Source organism: Saimiri boliviensis, chromosome 1 (genome assembly GCF_048565385.1).
Source record: "Saimiri boliviensis isolate mSaiBol1 chromosome 1, mSaiBol1.pri, whole genome shotgun sequence".
NCBI classification, from domain to species: Eukaryota; Metazoa; Chordata; class Mammalia; order Primates; family Cebidae; genus Saimiri; species Saimiri boliviensis.
In genome coordinates, this window is record NC_133449.1 from 89,395,964 (window position 1) to 89,415,164 (window position 19,201).

At 40.3% G+C, this 19,201-nt stretch overlaps 1 protein-coding gene across 3 annotated transcripts in view; it reads right to left on the bottom strand.

Annotated features, from left to right (window-relative positions):
• The window catches only part of PPP1R21 (protein phosphatase 1 regulatory subunit 21), an 82,918-nt gene that overhangs the window by 47,654 nt on the left and 16,063 nt on the right, over positions 1-19,201 (bottom strand). For all 3 annotated transcript variants that reach the window (XM_074400281.1, XM_039462629.2, XM_074400283.1), the window contains exons 4-12: positions 17,373-17,474; positions 16,010-16,174; positions 15,772-15,830; positions 14,738-14,832; positions 10,380-10,432; positions 9,732-9,881; positions 5,996-6,097; positions 5,817-5,905; positions 1,372-1,508 (exon numbers count right to left, since the gene is read on the bottom strand). In XM_074400281.1, the coding sequence (XP_074256382.1) occupies positions 1,372-1,508; positions 5,817-5,905; positions 5,996-6,097; positions 9,732-9,881; positions 10,380-10,432; positions 14,738-14,832; positions 15,772-15,830; positions 16,010-16,174; positions 17,373-17,474 (952 nt within the window). The remainder of the gene's footprint in view (positions 1-1,371; positions 1,509-5,816; positions 5,906-5,995; positions 6,098-9,731; positions 9,882-10,379; positions 10,433-14,737; positions 14,833-15,771; positions 15,831-16,009; positions 16,175-17,372; positions 17,475-19,201) is intronic.

Sequence of the window (19,201 nt, forward strand, 5' to 3'; positions counted from 1 at the left end):
ACCCAGCAATTCCATTCCTAGTTATATACTCCAAAGAAATGAAAAAAGATCTCCACAAAGAAATTTGTACATGACTGTCAATAGCATCACTACTTTTAATAGTCAAAAGGTAGAAACAGCCCAAATGTCCGTACATGACAAATGGATAAGTAAAATGGATATATCCATAAAATGGAATGTTATTCTGCAATAAAAAGGAATTAAGTACTGATACATGCTGCAACTTTTATGAATCTTAAAAGCATAACACTAATTGAAAGAAGTCAGAAAATACCATATATTATACCATTCCATTTATACGAAATAGGTAGAATTGGAAAATATACAGACAGAATGTAAATTACTAGTGCTTAAGGGCTAGGGAGAGGTAGAACAAGGGAGTGGGGGTGGGGGTAGTGACAGCTAAAACACAGAGAGTTTCTTCTTTAGGTGATAAAAACATTCCAAAATTGACTGTAGTGACTTGCGCATCCCTGTGAATACATTAAAAACCACTGAATTGTAAACTTTAATACATGTATAGTATGTAAATTATATCACAATAATGCTGTTTAAAAAGATCACAGTACCAGAAAAATTATAGCATTCTTTAAAGTGTCATTTAAACTGAAGTCCATTCAGTTACCCAAAAACACTGTTTTTCAAGCTAGGCCAAAGGGGAACAAATGGCATTTTTTTACTACTAAAGCTCCCCCTATGCTATCTGTTGGAAAGCTACTACAAATTCTTTTGATTTCTTCCCTTCTATACAAAAAACGAGGAAGGAAAGGAAGGGAATATTTAACACATGTCCAATGCCTGATATTTTACATACTTTATTTTTATTACTTATTTATTTCGGAAACTGTTGCTTTGTCACTCAGACTGGAGCGCAGTGGTGTGGTCATTGCTCACTGCAGCCTTTACTTCCTTGGCTGAAGTGATCCTCCCACTTCAGCCTCCAGAGTAGCTGGGGCTACAGGGAAGTACCCTGATATGTAGCTAATTTTTAAATTTTTTGCAGAGATGGGGTCTCTCTGTGTTGCCCACGCTGGTCTCAAACTCCTGACCTCAAGTAATCATTCCATCTGAGCCTCCCAACGTGCTGGGATGACTGGTATGAGTCACCTCCCCTGTCTGTACATTCTTCATTTAACTCAATAATCACAACATTTAACTCCATTATATATATATGGGAAACCAGAAGTCCAGACAGGCCAAGAGTTTTGTCCAAGGTCATAAATGAATAAGGGGCTAGAGAATTTGAATTCAAGTTTTCCTGACGCCAAATCCTATGTTCCTCTCACTCTACTTAGCTAAACCATCTCCCTTTTCTGGCTTCTTGTACTCTTAAGTCCTTGAAATTGACCCATGAGCAACAAACATACTTACTTGGCAAGGCAAGAAGAGCTATGTAAGTCTGCAACTTCTCAAACACAGCTGTCATTTTTTTCATGTCCTGGGACAGCTCTAGATTCCTGGCTCTTAAAGCAGATGTGCAAAGAGAGGATTCACATTCTTCTTCTAAACTAGGAATAGGCAGATTTTTAAGACGTGAGCATCCCAAACAATTTTCAATTAGCTATTAGCAGCCAACTAAATTCTCAAATAACTATATCCAAGGAGAGATACTGCAGAAAAAGGAATTTGATCTCATTTATATGGTTCCATTTTTTTTTACATAATGATACATACACTGCTTGCTGCAAATACCAATGAAATAAGAGAGGATTCAATGGAATAACAGATAAAAGCACATGTTCGCACTTTGGGAGGCTGAGGCGGGTGGATCACGAGGTCAAGAGATCGAGACCATCCTGGTCAACATGGTGAAACCCCGTCTCTACTAAAAATACAAAACATTAGCTGGGCATGGTGGTGTGTGCCTGTAATCCCAGCTACTCAAGAGGCTGAGGCAGGAGAATTGCCTGAACCCAGGAGGCGGAGGTTGCGGTGAGCCGAGATCGCACCATTGCACTCCAACTCTGGGTAACAAGAGCGAAACTCCGTCTCAAAAAAAAAAAAAAAAAAAGCACATGTTCATTATCTATCCTGAGAGTAGCACAAAACATTAAAATATTTTTAATTTCTTTTCTTTTTTTTTTAATTTTTGAGATGGAGTCTCATTCTGTCGCCAGGTTGGAGTACAGTGGCACAATCTCGGCTCACTGCAATCTCCGCCTCCCAGGTTCAAGTCATTCTCATGCCTCAGGTTCCTATGTAGCTGGGATTACAGGCACCCACCACCACGCCAAGCTAATTTTTGTATTTTCACAGTAGAGTCGGGGTTTTGCCATGTTGGCCAGGCTTGTCTCAAACTCCTGACCTCAGATGATCCGCCTGCCCTGGCTTCCCAAAGTGCTGGGATTACAGGCATGTACCACTGTGCCCGACCAAAATAAAGCCAAATAGATTTACAATCTAGAGGCTCAAATTTAAAAGCAAATGCTTAATGTTCATAAAATGCATTTTACCACTTTTAATTTTAAATAGTTATAAGGGAAAACTTAATTATAAGGTTTTTTTTTTCTTTAATGTAGTGTCTTAACTATTCATTTTAAAATGTGGAGGTAATCAAGCAAAAAAAAAAAAAAGAAAAAAAAGGTTTTCATACAAAGCCAAAAAAGGTAGCACAGGAGTCATAATCATACCCATTCCCTCTCCCCTGCAACTTCTCTTCTACTTTATTTATAGCAGACAGTTTCATTCCACTCTAAGCCAATTTACTACTCAACAACAGGTCATCTTGTCAATTAAAGTAGTATATATATATATATTTTTTTTTTGAGATGGAGTCTCACTCTGTCACCAGGCTGGAGGGCAGTGGCACGACCTCAGCTCACTGCAACCTTTGCCTCCGGGGTTCAAGGGATTCTCTTGCCTCAGCCTCATGAGTAGCTGGGACTACAGGCATGTGCCACCACGTCCAGCTAATCTTTGTATTTTTAGTAGAGATGGCATTTCACCACGTTGGCCAGGATGGTCTTGATCTTTTGACCTCATGATCCACCCACCTCAGCCTCCTAAAGTGCTGAGATTACAGGCATGAAGCCACCTTGGCCAGCTATAAAGTGGTATTTAAGCCAATGCTCCCAAAATTGCCGAGAAACATGAATAACTCATGGAGCAGGGCTGAAAGCATATGGGACAAAATATTCCAAAAGTAGAAATCTAGGCTTGTGAAAGAATTCATCCAGTGTTTTAAAAAATATAATCATGGAAAAAATGAAGCAGGATAAAATTCATAACCTTTTCAAATAGCAAATGTTTGTGCAATGGTTCTTAAATTCTTCTTAAACATAAAGCCAAATCAAAGTTACATTCAACTATCATGTTAAATTCTAGAGTTGATTTTCAAAAAATCTTTAGTTATACTGAACTATAACATATTAGGATCTAAAATAAAACTATTAGTTCATAATTATTAGTTTAAACCGTAATTCTCTGATTCCCAAAGTCCTTTCATATGCACAAATCATAGAATTTGGTTACTAAAATGCCTTGTTAGGTTAGAATTAGGAAAGATGTCTCTTAATATATATTAATTTCTTTTAGCCAGGCATGGTGGCTCACATGTGTAATCCCAGCACTTTGGGAAGCTGAGGCAGGTGGATCACAAGGTCAGAAGTTTGAGACCAGTCTGACTCGTATACTGAAATCCGATCTCTGCTAAAAATACAAAAAATTAGCTGGGTGTTGATATACACCTGTAATCCCAGCTACTTGAGAGGCTGAGGCAGAAGAATCATGTGAACCTGAGAGACTGAGGTTGCAGTGAGCCAAGATCATGCCATTGCACTCCAGCCCAGGCGACAGTGCTGCAGGACTCCGTCTTAAAAAAAAAAAAATACACGGCCGGGCGCGGTGGCTCACGCCTGTAATCCCCAGCACTTTGGGAGGCCAAGGCGGGTGGATCAAAAGGTCAAGAGATCGAGACCATCCTGGTCAACATGGTGAAACCCCGTCTCTACTAAAAATACAAAAAATTAGCTGGGCATGGTGGCGCGTGCCTGTAATCCCAGCTACTCAGGAGGCTGAGGCAGGAGAATTGCCTGAACCCAGGTGGCGGAGGTTGCGGTGAGCCGAGATCACACTCCAGCCTGGGTAACAAGAGAAAAATTCCGTCTCAAAAAAAAAAAAAAAAAAAAAAAAAAAAAAAATACATACATATCTATCTATATATATTTGTGTGTGTGTAAATTTTTTAATAATAAAATTTTATATTTTTGAAACGCTAAACTTACTACTTTAGTTTTACAAGGACCTATGAACTATAATTACTTGATTCTATCACCTAGGCTGAAGTAAAAGCTCACTGCAGCCTTGAACTCCTGGGCACAAGCAATTCTTCCATCTCAGCCTCCTAAGTAGCTGGGACTACAGGCATATGCCATCACCTCCAGCAAGTTTTCTTTTTATTTTCAATAGAGACAGGTCTCCCTATAGAGCCCAGGCTGTTCTCAAATTCCTGGCCTCAAGTGATCTTCCTTCCTCTACTTCATAAGGTATTCGGATTACAGGCATGTGCCACCATGCCTGGCCTATATTCAGTATCTGTAATAAAACTATTTTTTTTTTTTTTTTTTTTTTTTGAGACAGTCTAACTCTGCTGCCCATGCTGGAGTGCAGTAACGTGACCTTGGCTCACGGCAACCTTTGCCTCCCAGGTTCAAGGGATTCTCCTGCCTCACGCCTCCTGAGTAGTTGGGACCACAGGTGTGCGCTACCACGCCCAGTTAATTTTTGTATTTTTAATAGATACAGAGTTTCACCATGTTGGCAACACTGATCTCAAATTCCTGACCTCAGGGGATTCACCTACCTTGGACTCTTACGTGTTGGGACTACAGGCATGAGCCACCACACCCAGCCAACCTACTTATTTTCTAAACCTTATTTTACTGTAAAATATTTTTTCTCTTATGTTCCAGTTGCATTGTTCTTTGATTTTTGTTTCTTTGTTTTTGAGATGGAGTCTCATTCTGGTGCCTAGGCTGGAGTACAATGACTCGATATCAACTCACTGCAACCTTCACCTCCGGGTTCAAGTGATTCTCCTGCCTTAGCCTCCCAAGTAGCTGGGACTATAGGCATGTGCCACAATGCCCAGCTAATTTTTGTATTTTTAGTACAGACAGGATTTCACCATATTGGCCAGGCTGATCTTGAACTCCTGACCTCAGGTGATCTACCCACCTCAGCCTCCCAAAGTGCTGGGATTACAGGTGTGAGCCACCACGCCCAGGCTTGATTTTTTTTAAAAGAAGCTGAATTTTAGAATGAAAAAATTTAAATGAAATAGCTGTCTTGGTATTTTTAAACCAAAAGTATCAAAACTTACAAGCAATATTATCAAATTTCCAGTAATATATATTATTTTCACTGCCATTTTGGAAACTTAAGGTAGAATATCAAAGGTTACTAAATGACGTATCCTCTAAGGGCTAGAGTAGATAAGGTTTTTAGTTTATAACAAGTCACTAACAACAAAAATAAGAAAATATACCATTTCAAAGAAACCTAAAATGTATAGATCCTAACGTAGAAGGAAACTATTATTAACACCCCTCTAGATGTTAACTGCAAAGGGATAACAATCGTAACCACATTACAGAGCAACTGAAAGTCCGTAACTGACAAGACTGCAATTCAACTTCCTTAAATTTAAGTTCATGCTGCTCAACTATGCTTTTCCTTTTTCACCAAAGTCCAAATTGGGTGTGGAGCAGAAAAGTCTGGCAAATCACAAGAGGCACAAGTTACTATTTTATTAACGCCAGCCCAGATCAGGTTATACCCACAACTACCCACATTCCCTGGCCTCCAGGGGTAACTACCTTTTTAACTGATAGGGAAGAATCTTCCTAAGAAAACGTATGTAGGAGGTTAAATGTTCTGAAAAAGTTTTCAATTTCACAGTTGTCTCCTGGAAAAGAAAAATAATTTCAAAGTTAAAAGTGCTACTGGACAAAGAGGAGCTCCCACTGTTCCAGAAGCAAAGCAGGAAGAAAATTACCAAGACAGTCACAGTATCCTCAGTGATACTTTCAAATAAATGAAGCATTCCTTCCTCAAGAGGGCGGACATAGGATGCATTTTCATGAAGGTATTGTGAGAACTAAATAGGAGGGAAAGAATTGTGAATTAAATCACTAGAAAATAACAAACATCAACACATTTCTAAATGGACCCGCCGAATAACAAACATACATTATAAACCTGATAACAGCTCACTGCAGCCTCCAACTCCTGTGCTCAAGTTTTGGAAACTTTTTTTTGGAAATTTGGCTTAAAAGCCAAACACAGATGTTCCCCTCTAATAGTCCCAGATGATACCCACAAGTCCCTATCCCATTCTAAATTGAGGAACTAGAAGACGGGTGACACAATTAATAAGCAGGCATCAGAGTAAATAGGGAACGGATATTGCGTTAGAACCTAGGACCAACATGTCGGCTTCCCTGAACAGCTGGTTCTCCATAGGGGGTTTCCAGTTTAAAAAGAAGAAGAAAAAAGACTGTATGACAAACACTTTTGTGTTATATACCTAATTTTGAAAAAACAAGCCTATTGAGGACAGCTTATTTTTATTGTATACAGTATTTGGGGTTAACAAATTCCAAGAATGTAATTATCAAAATGACAAAAACAAAACAAAAAAAAAAAAAACCTTTTTTGTGTGTGTTTGGAGACAGAATCTTACTCTGTACCCCAAGCTGAAGTACAGTGGCACAATCCTGGCTCACTGCAACCTGTTGCCCAGGCTGGTCTTGAACTCCTGAGGTCAAGCGATTCACCCGCTTCAGCCTCCCAAAGTACTACGATTACAGATGTAAGCTACTATGCCTGGTCAGAAAGTATTTTTTTAACATTACAGGAAGTATAAAAGCAAGCATGACTACATTAAAATGTTGCAGTACTGTCTTCCCTATCGAGGTCTTCTGAAAGCTTTTTCCCACAGTGATATTAAAGAGTATTTCAAAGGCCCAATGTTTAATTTTCACAAACTTCAACAGATGCGTACAGTCAGACCAAAATTGATGAAAGCCAAGCACCTACTGAGAGCTTCCTGTGTGTATGGCTTAATGATGATGATCCTAAGAGCTAATCCTTATTGGGTGCTTACTATATGCCAAACACTGTTTTTAGTGCTTTACGTGTATTATCTTATTTAATCCTCAGATATGCTTACCTGTGAGGTAGGTATATTTACCGCTTTAAAGATGAGAAAACTGAAGCGCAGAGGGTATATTTCCCAAGGGGGCATAACTAAGAGAGTGGCAGAACTGGACTTGGAACCCAGGAAGTCTGACTCCTGAGTCCAAGTCTTTGCTGCACTAATAGGCACATAGGGGACCCACGGGCATAAACACTATTCAAACACTGAAAGTACTGCATGGTGCACAAAAGAAGGAGGGAATAAGAATCGGGTTATGCAGGAAACGTGGCATGACTCATATTTCAGACTGCCACATCACAAGGCACTTAGAGCACACACCTATAGCAACTTCCCTTAATTTCCACCCTGTGAGAGCCAGCTTCTAAGATGGTCTCGATTGTCCCCACCTCCTAGTATTTCTGGTTTTGTGTACTACCCTTTCACATCATTTCAAGGTTGGTCTGATCTGTGCGACCAATACGATATTGCAGAAGGATGATGTGTGACTACCTAGGCTGTGCCATAAAAGGCACTGGGGCTTCTACCTTGCTCTCTCTTAGACTGCTCACTATGAGAAATGTTAGCTGCCTTTCGTGAGGACACTCAAAGAGCCTAATGGCAAGGTCCAGGCAATAAGAAACTGAGGTTCCCAGCCAACAACTAGCACTAACTCACCAGGCACGTGAGTGGGCCACCTGGGATGCAAATCCCCCAGCTCCAGTGACATCCTGACTGAAATCTTATGAGAGATCATGAGCCAGCGAACTAGCTCCTCCATTCTGGATCTGCAGCAACTGTGAGATAGTAAATGTTTTTTGTTTTAAACTACTAAGTTTTAGGGTAATTTATCACATAGCAATACATAGCTAATATACTCACTAAGATTTATTTTACCCTTTTCAGTTAAATGAAATTTTGTAAGCTACCTTAAATTGTTTTTTAGGATTAGCAGGGGAGAAAAAAAGGAAAGAAAAGAGCAAAATCTAATGGCCCCCAAAAAGCACAGGGACTGAAGGAAATGACATTTAAACCCTGTCTGAGCCTCATTAACCCTGAAAATGCTCCCCAAGCTCAACTGGATAAGCAGTTTGCCTCCCACTCCATAACTCAGCAGAAAGGAAAAAGTCAACTACACCACACAAGTTGTTTTGCTCCTAAACACGCCCCATGATGGAAGTTACACTGTGAGTACAATCAGGGAGAGAAAGGCCAGTTTTTCCAACAATAAAATGGCAGTTTTCATTATGTCATCCCCTGATCAAAATGCTACAAAGGCCTCAATCCTACAAACAAAGTGAAGGTCTATGTCTTGGCCTGTTTTTACGGGCCTTTCAGAACCTGGAGTCCTTTTTTCTCTTTCAACCTTACTTCCCATTCTCCCCTTCTGAGGACTTCACATTCCGGACAAGACAGTTTGTTCATTAGTCCTTCCCCATGCCTCATCTTACTCCCAACCACCCCCCATCACCTCCCGCCACACTCCCTACGTTTTCCTCCTCCATGATTTTCTCATGTCATTCTCTCTTCTGGGGGAAAAAGTATATTCCACTTCTTTCCTCCTATTCAAACCCTGCTAATGTTTCAAGACAATTCAAATCTCCAAAGCATCTTTCCCAGACCTTACCACCTACAGAAACCTCCTTTCCCTGGTGATCTCATACCATTTACTGGCCATACCACTCATTCACACTGAGGTCTTTAAAACTCCCCTAGGAACCAGACACAGTGGCTTATGGCTGTAATCCCAACACTTTGGGAAGCTGAGGTGGGCAGATCACCTGAGGTCAGGAGTTCGAGACCAGCCTGGTCAACGTGGTGAAAACCTGGCTCTACTACAAATATGAAAAAAAGAAAAAAAAAAAAACTAGCCAGGGTGGTGGTGGACACCTGTAGTCCCAGCTACTTGGGAAGCTGAGGTGGGAGGATCGCTTGGGACCAGGAGGCAGAAGTTGCAGTGAATCAAGATTGCACTACTGCACTCCAGCCTGGGAGACAGAGCGAGACTCCGCCTCAATTAAAAAAACAAAAAGAAAAAAAAAATCTCCCTGACATGGTTTGGCTCTGTGTCCCCATCCAAATCTCATCTTCTAGCTCCCATAATTCCCACATGTTGTGGGAGGGACCCAGTGGGAGATTACTGAATCATGGGGGCGGGTCTTTCCCGTGCTGTTCTCATGGCAGTGAATGGGTCTAATGAGATTTGATGGTTTTAAAAATGGAGTTTCCCTGCACAAGCACTCTTTTTGCCTGCCACAATCTATGTAAGATGTGACTTGTTCCTCCTTGACTTGACTGTGAAGCCTCCCCAGCCATGTGAAACTCTAAGTCTAATAAAACTCTTTCTTTTGTAAATTGCCCAGTCTCTGGTATGTCTTTATCAGCAACATGAAAACAGATTAAAACACTTCCCTAGTATTTAATTCTTAAGACTCTCCATTTTTGCCATATTTTATCTTGAGAGTAAAAACTATGACTTTTGTTATTTTTCCATGTCCTTTACAGTACTTGCATGGTGCACAGAAGTGGTCTAAAAACAAGTAATATCTCCCTATTTTGCTCAGTGCAAACAAAATGTATTCTGAATTAAACTCACCTTCTGATTCAATGGAGAGATAGTGTCGATGGCAGAATCAACAGGAAAAATCTGAATCCTCTGTTCTGTGTAGGTATGAAAGTTCAGAAGAGCCGTCACCAGATCCTGAACAAAAGCTAGGGCCTGCCCAGCAATATCTCGCATCTTCAGCTTTAAAATGAAACATGCACAAGGTCAACTATCACATTATTATCCTAAAAGAACTTTATCGAGTCTGTTCTGGAGAAAACATTTGAATCCTAGTGTGATTATTCCTTAATTTAAATTCATCTGCTCCCACTTGAATTTTAATATTTCTATCTAAGTAAATTAGAAAGCCACCAGTTTTGGCAAATACACCTCCTGCACTTAACCCAGACCACTTAAGTATAAGTTCTACCAACCAACAAAAAAGTATGGCTCGAAACATTAATGCATCTCATAATTTGGTTCTAATGTTATCAGACAAGAGAGACAGCAAAAATCTGTGTAACTTATGAATGCAATTAAAAGCAAGCTACATTTGAATAAATGTATGAGAAACATGTAAGGCAATAGTTAAACACAATGACTGAATGCACTATACAGAGGCCCAAACAACTAATTCTTGTTTCTGGAAAGTCTGATGTATACATCACCGAAAATAAAAACATGTACTTCATCCTTTACCTGGTGTCTCCTATTGTGGAGTGGAACATTCAGAGCATTATACTGACTATATTCTACAAAAGAAAAAGAATGTACATTAAGTCTCTCATTTCACATATACCGAAAAACAACTTAACTGAAAAATAATGAATTCTCTGAAGCAAAATCAGCTTTACATAGAATCAGTGGTTCCTCAGATAAAGTAATACTTCCCATCTTTTTTTAACTTCAGGCTTAAAAAAAACCCGAATAAATCCTGTTTCCATTTCTAAGAAACCATTTTGAATACTGCCTTTGGGCTTATCAAGACTACTTAGAAAGGCTCATGATGTTCTTGCTGTTTTCAGTTATACTCCCTTCTAAAATAACCCTACACAAAGCCGCCACACTAATCAGCCAAAAATACCGCTGTTTTCATGACGCTACACTACTGGAAAAATCTATCACTGTCTGCCACTGTGGATCCCAATGACTCGATCCTAACTTTCCTGGATGGCATCACTATCTTTCTCAGTCTTCCTCTCTACCCTGGTCTGTCACTAATCTCTGGCAGCTTCCTCACACCTAGCCACGCCTCCTCAACCTCCTCCTTAATGAGCTGCATCTCTCCTTATCTCTACTCATCCCTTCAGCCACTCAAACCTGCCCTCCTCTGCCCAGGTTCTCAGTCAGAATGACCCCAGTGCCAAAATATGATTTGGAACGTTCCTGTGACATATTCACCCAGTTCTCTTTTATGTCTTCATTGCTACTCACTGGGCTTTGCACTCCCAGCTTGGTCTTCCATCTACCAACACCTCTGCACGCTTCTATCAGCCATCTTTCAGCCTTGCTTGTTTTGCTTCCCAGCCTGGTCCATTGTTTCAACAATGCTTTTGCTGACACAAATCCCGAGTAAGGTCCACTACAATTTACTCTGTCTAACTCCAGAGGGCTTCAACTCTACTCAGCAATCCACAATTTCATTGCTATGTGCCTATTTTATTTCCCATGACATCTATCCCAAACCTTTTCTGTTCTAAGCTCCTAATACCATTCCTCCTCTCCTCCCTGCTACCCAATGGATAGGATAGCCTCTCCCTACTCTGCCAAGAAGAACAGAGCCAAAGCAAGAGTTCTTACACTCCCCACCCTCCACCTCCGTCTACTGCTTGCCTATCCTTTCCTCAGCTAACCATCCGCCCGGGCCCTTAACAGCAGCTGCTTCTGATCCCCTTCGGACCTCAGCACATAATCACTCCCTGCTTCCATCTTCCATATCTCCTCACTACAAATAAAGCATTTGTTGCAGCTCATTTAACTCTGTCTCCACAGCAAGTGTCTTCTATTACTTATATCACACTTAATTCTCTGCCCTGACTCCTGTCTCAGGCACATGCAGCCTTTTCTTTCACTTTCCCCATCTGTCAGGCTCTCATCCTTCTTCATTTCCTTCACACCCACTGCTCATAAAACAGCACTGCTCTGCCTGTTTCCTGAGCACCCATTCACCTCAACTTCCTGTGATGGAATCTGGTGTCCACCTACACCCTACACAGAAGTGCTCCTCGCAAAGGATACTAGTCCTCTCAAGGCCACAAAATCCAGTCACCAAACCCAGTCTCCTTGCTGCATCACCCTCTGACCTGTGCAGAACTGACCTGCACCACCAGGTTGAAACTCCCTTCTCCAGCTTCCACCCCATTCCATTTCCACAGCTCCTCTCCATCTCCTGATCACTGGGATGGAGAACTCGCCAAGGACCCTGCACAGGCCTGACTGCACTGTGCACCCACCAATTCCAACATGAGGGCTCCTTCAGCCCAACAGTGTTGACATCAGTCTCTCTCCCGAAGTCTAGTCTTTCACTTAGAACGGCATACATCAACATTTAGATAGATAGACATCAAACCATCTGTCAGAACATTAAACAACAACAAAGTTAACCTCATTGTCTCTCACATAAACCTGCTCCTGTCTACCTCTTTCCTTTCAGTCAACTGCATCACCAACTTCCCAGTCACTGCCTCTTTCTCCCTTATCTCCTTGAAAGGACCAACCTGTTCCTTCTCCTTCCATAAGATCTTCCGCATCTCCCCAGCAACCCAGGCTAAGCCTTCACAATAGCATGCCAGGACTATCATCACAATAGTCTTTGACTCCCTTATCCCACCCCAAGATAATCCACACTCTGTTGTCAGATTAACCTTGTGAGTACACCATCATGATGTCCCCTGGCTCAAAAACGTTTCCAACAACCCCATGGCCTTATGAATTAAGTTCTCAGTCCCTAGACCAGAACACCAGGGTCTAGTCCCACTGTACCTTTCAGAATTTATATTTCCTTGCCCTCCACATCCTACAAACCCTAAGCCTCCTGTCATACTGAATTGATTACTGCTCCTGAGGGCATGATTGACACCTTTTGTTCTATATACCATACTACATGTAATTCCTTGGATTTTACCCTTATCTTTGCCCAATAAAACCTGCTCACACACCCACCCAGCTCAAAGCACCCTTTTTCTGGGAAGACTTTCCCACGCCATGCCACCAGCAGTAGTATCTCCTTCTCTGAAACCCTGGGAGGTTCTTTATGGCACAGTCTAGTTTATATTTTTGACATTTCTGTATCTATCTCTGCCTTACCAGGCTATAAATTCCTTAAGGTAGAAATTTCGACTTACAAATTTTGGTATCCCCTATGATACCGAACTGTCTAGGCACTCAGCAAATGATCTCTAAGTATTTCACGACTAAAAGTAATAATCCACATGTGACATGAAAGGGGCCTAAAACAGGGTGACAACTAGTATTAGAAAAGGAAGGATAAATCCAAGATTCAGAAAGAAATTTTTAGAACCTAAAGATTAATGAATTGAGACAAGGCTTAAAGGGAAAATGCAATGCCAGTTTCAAATCCAGTGAATCCAGCAGTATTTACATTAATGTAGAAACTAGAAACAGGTGTTATTTTCAAAGGAGAATTTAAATTTTTTATACAATGATGACATGGGTTGATTTTAATCTTTTTTTTTTTTTTTTTTTTTTTTTTTTTTTGAGACGGAGTTTCGCTCTTGTTACCCAGGCTGGAGTGCAATGGCGCAATCTCGGCTCACGGCAACCTCCGCCTCCCGAGTTCAGGCAATTCTCCTGCCTCAGCCTCCTGAGTAGCTGGGATTATAGGCACGCGCCACCATGCCCAGCTAATTTTTTGTATTTTTAGTAGAGACGGGGTTTCACCATGTTGACCAGGATGGTCTCGATCTCTTGACCTTGTGATCCAACCGCCTCGGCCTCCCAAAGTGCTGGGATTACAGGCTTGAGTCACCGCGCCCAGCCTGATTTTAATCTTAAATCAAACTGCTATTTTCTCACTGGGCACGGTGGCTCACGCCTGTAATCTCAACACTTTGGTAGGCCGAGGCGGGTACATCACCTGAGGTTAGGAGTTCAAGACCAGCCTAGCCAACATGGTGAAACCCTGTCTACTAAAAATACAAAAATTAGCCGGGTGTGGGGGTGGGCGCCTGCAATCCCAGCTACTTGGGAGACTGAGGCAGGAGAATCGCTTGAACCCAGGAGGAGGAAGCTGCAGTAAGCAGAGACAGTACCACTGCACCCCAGCCTGAGCAACAAGAGCAAAATTCCATCTCAAAAAAAAAAAAACAAACTGTTGTTTTTCTTTTTTTTTCCTCTTTCATTTTTTAGGTCTTCCCTAAAACAAATTTAGGGGGAGTAAAATATTAATTTCAATCATGTGATTATAGAAAAAGAAAATGTATATCAATTTGAATATAAGTTTCACAATCTAAATAAATATTTTCTTTGTTTTTGAGGTTTTTATTTAATTCTTATCTAAAGGTTGCAAATTTGGCACCTATTACACATGTAAGGTAATGTATTTTCAACTTCTTTTTTGTTATTCTTAGGAATGTAACCACCAGACCATTCCCAGGGTGAACAGGAAGTAAGGCTTAACCAACCTAGCTTCCTAACTATTGCTGGGGATTGACCAAGGGGTAAGACATCAGTTTGAGAAGATTTAACTCCCACCACCAAGCCTCATTTCCCCCACCTCAAACAACAATTTTTCTTGTACAAGTATTCAACTTTTTATGTGACGGTTGTTTTTTTTTTTTACCTTGGTAAATGCTAAACACGTCATCAAAAAATGTGGATTTGGACTTCTTCCAAGAAGACCAGCTCTGGAGTAGTTATACGACAATTTAAAATCTTCCTGTTAATTATGACTGCCACAGCCGATCACATGAACAAAAAGAAAGCAATCCTCTGTTGGGCCAATTAAATTTTTTGCCCAATAGATCAGAAATTAAATAGCTGGCTACCACAGAAAGGTTCAAAGTTACAAATAATGGAAAACTGTACATAATACCTACTTGTATCGTTAAAAGGTACTTTTTCATTGATGATTGATAAGGACTCCTCTAATCTACCTGACAAATCTTCATGAAGGTTCTTTAATTGTAATTGACTGCAAGAAAAAAATACAAAGCCACATTCAATCACTGAGTGAATCTTCATTTGTTTGTTCCCTCAACAGCTGGTAGTAGGCTTCTAGAGAACTACACCCGACATCTGGGATACTCTTGGCAGAGAGTTGTTAGAAGATGAAGATAAAACGCTAGCCTGGCTTCCAAAGTCCCAGGAAATTCTGGAGAATGATGTGGAAGTTTGGAGGAATTTATCATAGTCTCAGCAGTTCAAATTAATCTTAGAGCTACTTCAAAATCACAAATGTTCTCTTTACAACACATAAATATTCATCCTAGTATTGCTACAGACATTTTTTTTTAGTATATATATTAGCCTTCTTTTCCCCTTGAGCTCAAAAGCTGATAATTAGTTTTATGCACACAGGTACAAGTCTAAAACATGCATATAATTCTACCAATGCAACAAAACTGGTTTGAGAAATTCACTTCATTGATCCTATTAAAACCTAAAATGTTATCAAACAAATGTTAGAATATACCTTTACCATGCTTAAGTAATATTTTGATTTTAAGACTTATATATCTCCAAATTAGATCATATAACCTCCATTTTACTCAAAATGTACCATTAAAAGATTGGCATAGTGATGACCAGTCAGTTTTCCTTCCTGGGACTATCAGAGGCCCCTTCTGTTTAGAGTAGTTTCGAACAGAAAGTCTCCAGTCCTCAGTGCAGGAGCTCCAGAACACCATCTGCCACAGCCCCAAACACTTGTAGGCTGAGGACTAATGCACAGGCCACTCTAGAATGCTTAAGGCCCCAGATATCTGAGAACTGAAAAGGACCCTGGAGACTACCTACTCCCATTTCCTCCTTTTAAATGTAAGACAGTTAAGACAGAGGAGCTGCTACAACCAAAACTGAAGTCTTCTGAGTCTCACTGCAGAACCCTCTTGGAATTCAAGTTTTCACATACCATTCTTCCGTTCGAAGTCGACATTCCTTGGCTTCCTTTTCTAGAGTCTGAGATTTTACCTGAATTTCAGAAGAAAAAGAAAAGCGGGTGGCTCAGGCTACAGGAAGGAGCATACTAAGTAAGACCCTCCAGACAACAGTCTCACCAGGAATGACTAACTCTGTGTTCTACAAAGTGCATAGACAATTAATACAAAAGCCGTAACTATTTTTTAGTGTGTTCTCACAATGGGGCTTACTTCTAGTTTAGCCTTGTCGTTCTGCAGCTTCTCAATGGTTTCCATGTACTTCCGGGTGAGACCGTCAACCACAGCTTGGTGCTGGGCTGCTTCTGTCTCCAGAGTGGCCAGCCGACTCCTCAACTCTGCTTCCACATGCTTGTGCTGCTCATCAGCTTCAAAAAACTAAAATGAGAAGACCATTTTCTCTCTCACAATATCCTAATATACATAAATGAGAAAAATAACACCAGTGACTATTCACTGAGCAACTTCCATATGGTTCCATACGCTATGTTAAACCCACACAGGCATATCGCATTAAATCCTCACAGTATATCGGAAGTAGCTACTGTTATCCCTCTTTACAGATATGGAAACTCAAGCTTAAAAGAGTTACATAACTAGTCTAATGTCTCACAGCTAAAATACAGTAGAAATGAGGTTTAAATGTAGGAAACCTCCTTCAAAGCCTGCACCTCCTACCTCTCAGTCTCATGAATTTCTGTTTTAAACAATGTCTAGCATACATAGAATTCAACTGATCAGACTGTAACTTTTCTACTAAGCTAACTTTTGCATGAAATAATCAAAATTAAAACAGGTGTTATTCTTAAAACAGATAAAGCTCTTTCCTGTCATTAGAGTCCAATACTAGTAAAGAATTATGAATACTCAGATACAAAATACACTGAGGTCAAAAACTTTATAAAAGTTTTCAAAGACTGAAATGTGTGTGTGTGTGTGTGTGTGTGTGTGTGTGTGTGTGTGTTTCCGACCACTTGACAAAAAAAAAAAAAAATCAGGTTATATATGCACCCTTCTCTGCACTATGACTCGTAGAATATGCTCAATGGTTTGGGGGCAGGCAATGACTTTTCAACATTCCATAAATACCTGAGTGCCTCACATAAGTGAGACACTGTCCTGGGACTAGGCATAGAAAACATACATGGTTCATACCCTCAGAGACCTTACAGTTTAACAGGGGTACAGATAAAAACCAATTGAGTATCAGTAAATTAGAAAGCATACCTCTATTCCTGATTTAAAAAAAAGGGGGGGGGAGCAAACACCACTTTTTGATAAGCTCCCATTTAAATTGTACATGTAATCATTTCCTATATAAAACAAATAATGTTCAGCATATTTCTGCATTGTTAAGTTATAAAGCTACTCTGCTGTCTTCTGAACAAATGCATATACTTCAAAGCACACATCCACATTAAGATACGTGTGATACTTAAGAAATGAGTAAGTGACACTGACGACCACAGAACACTCACACAGACACAAAACACTCTTATCTGCATTAGCTTTTCCACAACAAAAGATCACAGACCCATTTTTTAATTCATATAGAAAAACAGAAAGATTTTCTCACTTGTATATGCAACCGTTCATTCTCTTCTATCTTCTTTTGCAGATCTTCATCAAAGACACTCTTCTGCTCTTGACTCAACTGTGAAGAAGATTCTCCACTTTTCTGATGGAAAGAATAAGTTATGTCCACATAACTTTCATCCTTTAGAGAAACATCCTAAGGTACACAGATTCTCTATCACCTTAGAAGCTTGTCTCTTCTATGTGTTCACCATTCTCAAACAATCCTGCAAAAGGTATACAGTTCATCATAACTTTTCCTATGTGACACAAGTTGAAACTGCAAATACTGTAATGAGCAGGAAAGCTTGAAAGAGAAAAGAACAGATAAGGCTTACTATTCTTTGCAGATGAATTGAGGAGTAGTTCTGTTGGAGGATGGAGCAGACCCAGAAAGCTCCAGCAATATAAAATAAGCTCATAAATATCATTTCAATTTCAATTTGATCTCTTGGTTTGGAAAATGAGAGTTATAGCAATTTTATGAGTCTGAGTTGTTAAACTCCATGAGAAATTGTAATAAATTCTGTAACAACATCCACAAAGTTTATACAAAAGTTTATGTAAATTTCTAATTTAAAAAATAACAAAATAAAGCTACCATAAATAGGAAAATTCTCAAAGATTATTCAAAAATCCCTTCCTTTTAATTTTTTACTAATATGAACTTGTTCCACATAGAAGAATAGCACTATTTAAAAGATCTAATAATGAGCATTTGTTTTCATGTAGTACACAGAACTGAGACTATTCAAGGAACAGTCTAACAATGAAACTGTGTTCAGACATCAGTCACCACCCTTCTCTGCCTTTTTTGTAGTCTCACTTCTCACTTAAAATGAAGTCACCTACTGATCCAATTTGAATCAGTGATTTAAAAGCCCTTTGAAAATGCAGTAGCCATATAAAAAGGAATTAAATATCCATCATGTTTGGAAAACAAGAGGTACCTAAGGAACACTGCAGAATGACATATTCAGGGTCCTCAGTGCTTCCAAATTTGATAAGCTTTAATTAAAATTAATTCTCAAGTATTACACCCAAAGCTCTGCTAAACAGTCCTAGGCAGGGATATTAAGAATCTGAGGAACGTGTCTGAAGTCCAGATAACTATTCTCTTCCCAAAGGTCTTTCAGAATTTCTAGGGTATGTATATCCTGAAAAAGTTTCCTAAGTGATTCTAATACATATGTGTTATGCCCTCCCTATTGCCTCCTTTATTTCAGCACTACCACTCTAACGAATCCTTCTATGTGGGGAAATGCATATGGGAAAACTATTCACATATTACTATGGCAGGCTGGGCACAGTGGCTCACGCCTGTAATCCCAGCACTTTGGGAAGCTGAGGCAAGCAGATCACGATGTTGGGAGTTCAAGACCAGCCTGGCCAACAGGGTAAAACGCCATCTCTACTAAAAATACAAAAATTAAGGCCGGGCGCGGTGGCTCAAGCCTGTAATCCCAGCACTTTGGGAGGCCGAGGTGGGTGGATCACGAGGTCAAGAGATCGAGACCATCCTGGTCAACATGGTGAAACCCCGTCTCTACTAAAAATACAAAAAATCAGCTGGGCATGGTGGCACATGCCTGTAATCCCAGCTACTCAGGAGGCTGAGATAGGAGAATTGCCTGAACCCAGGAGGCAGAGGATGCAGTGAGCCAAGATCACGCCATTGCACTCCAGCCTGGGTAACAAGAGCGAAACTCCGTCTCAAAAAAAAAAAAAAAAAAAAAAATACAAAAATTAGACAGGTATGGTGGTGTGCACCTGTAATCCCAGCTACTGGGGAGGCTGAGACAGGAGGATTGCTTGAACCTCGGAGGCAGA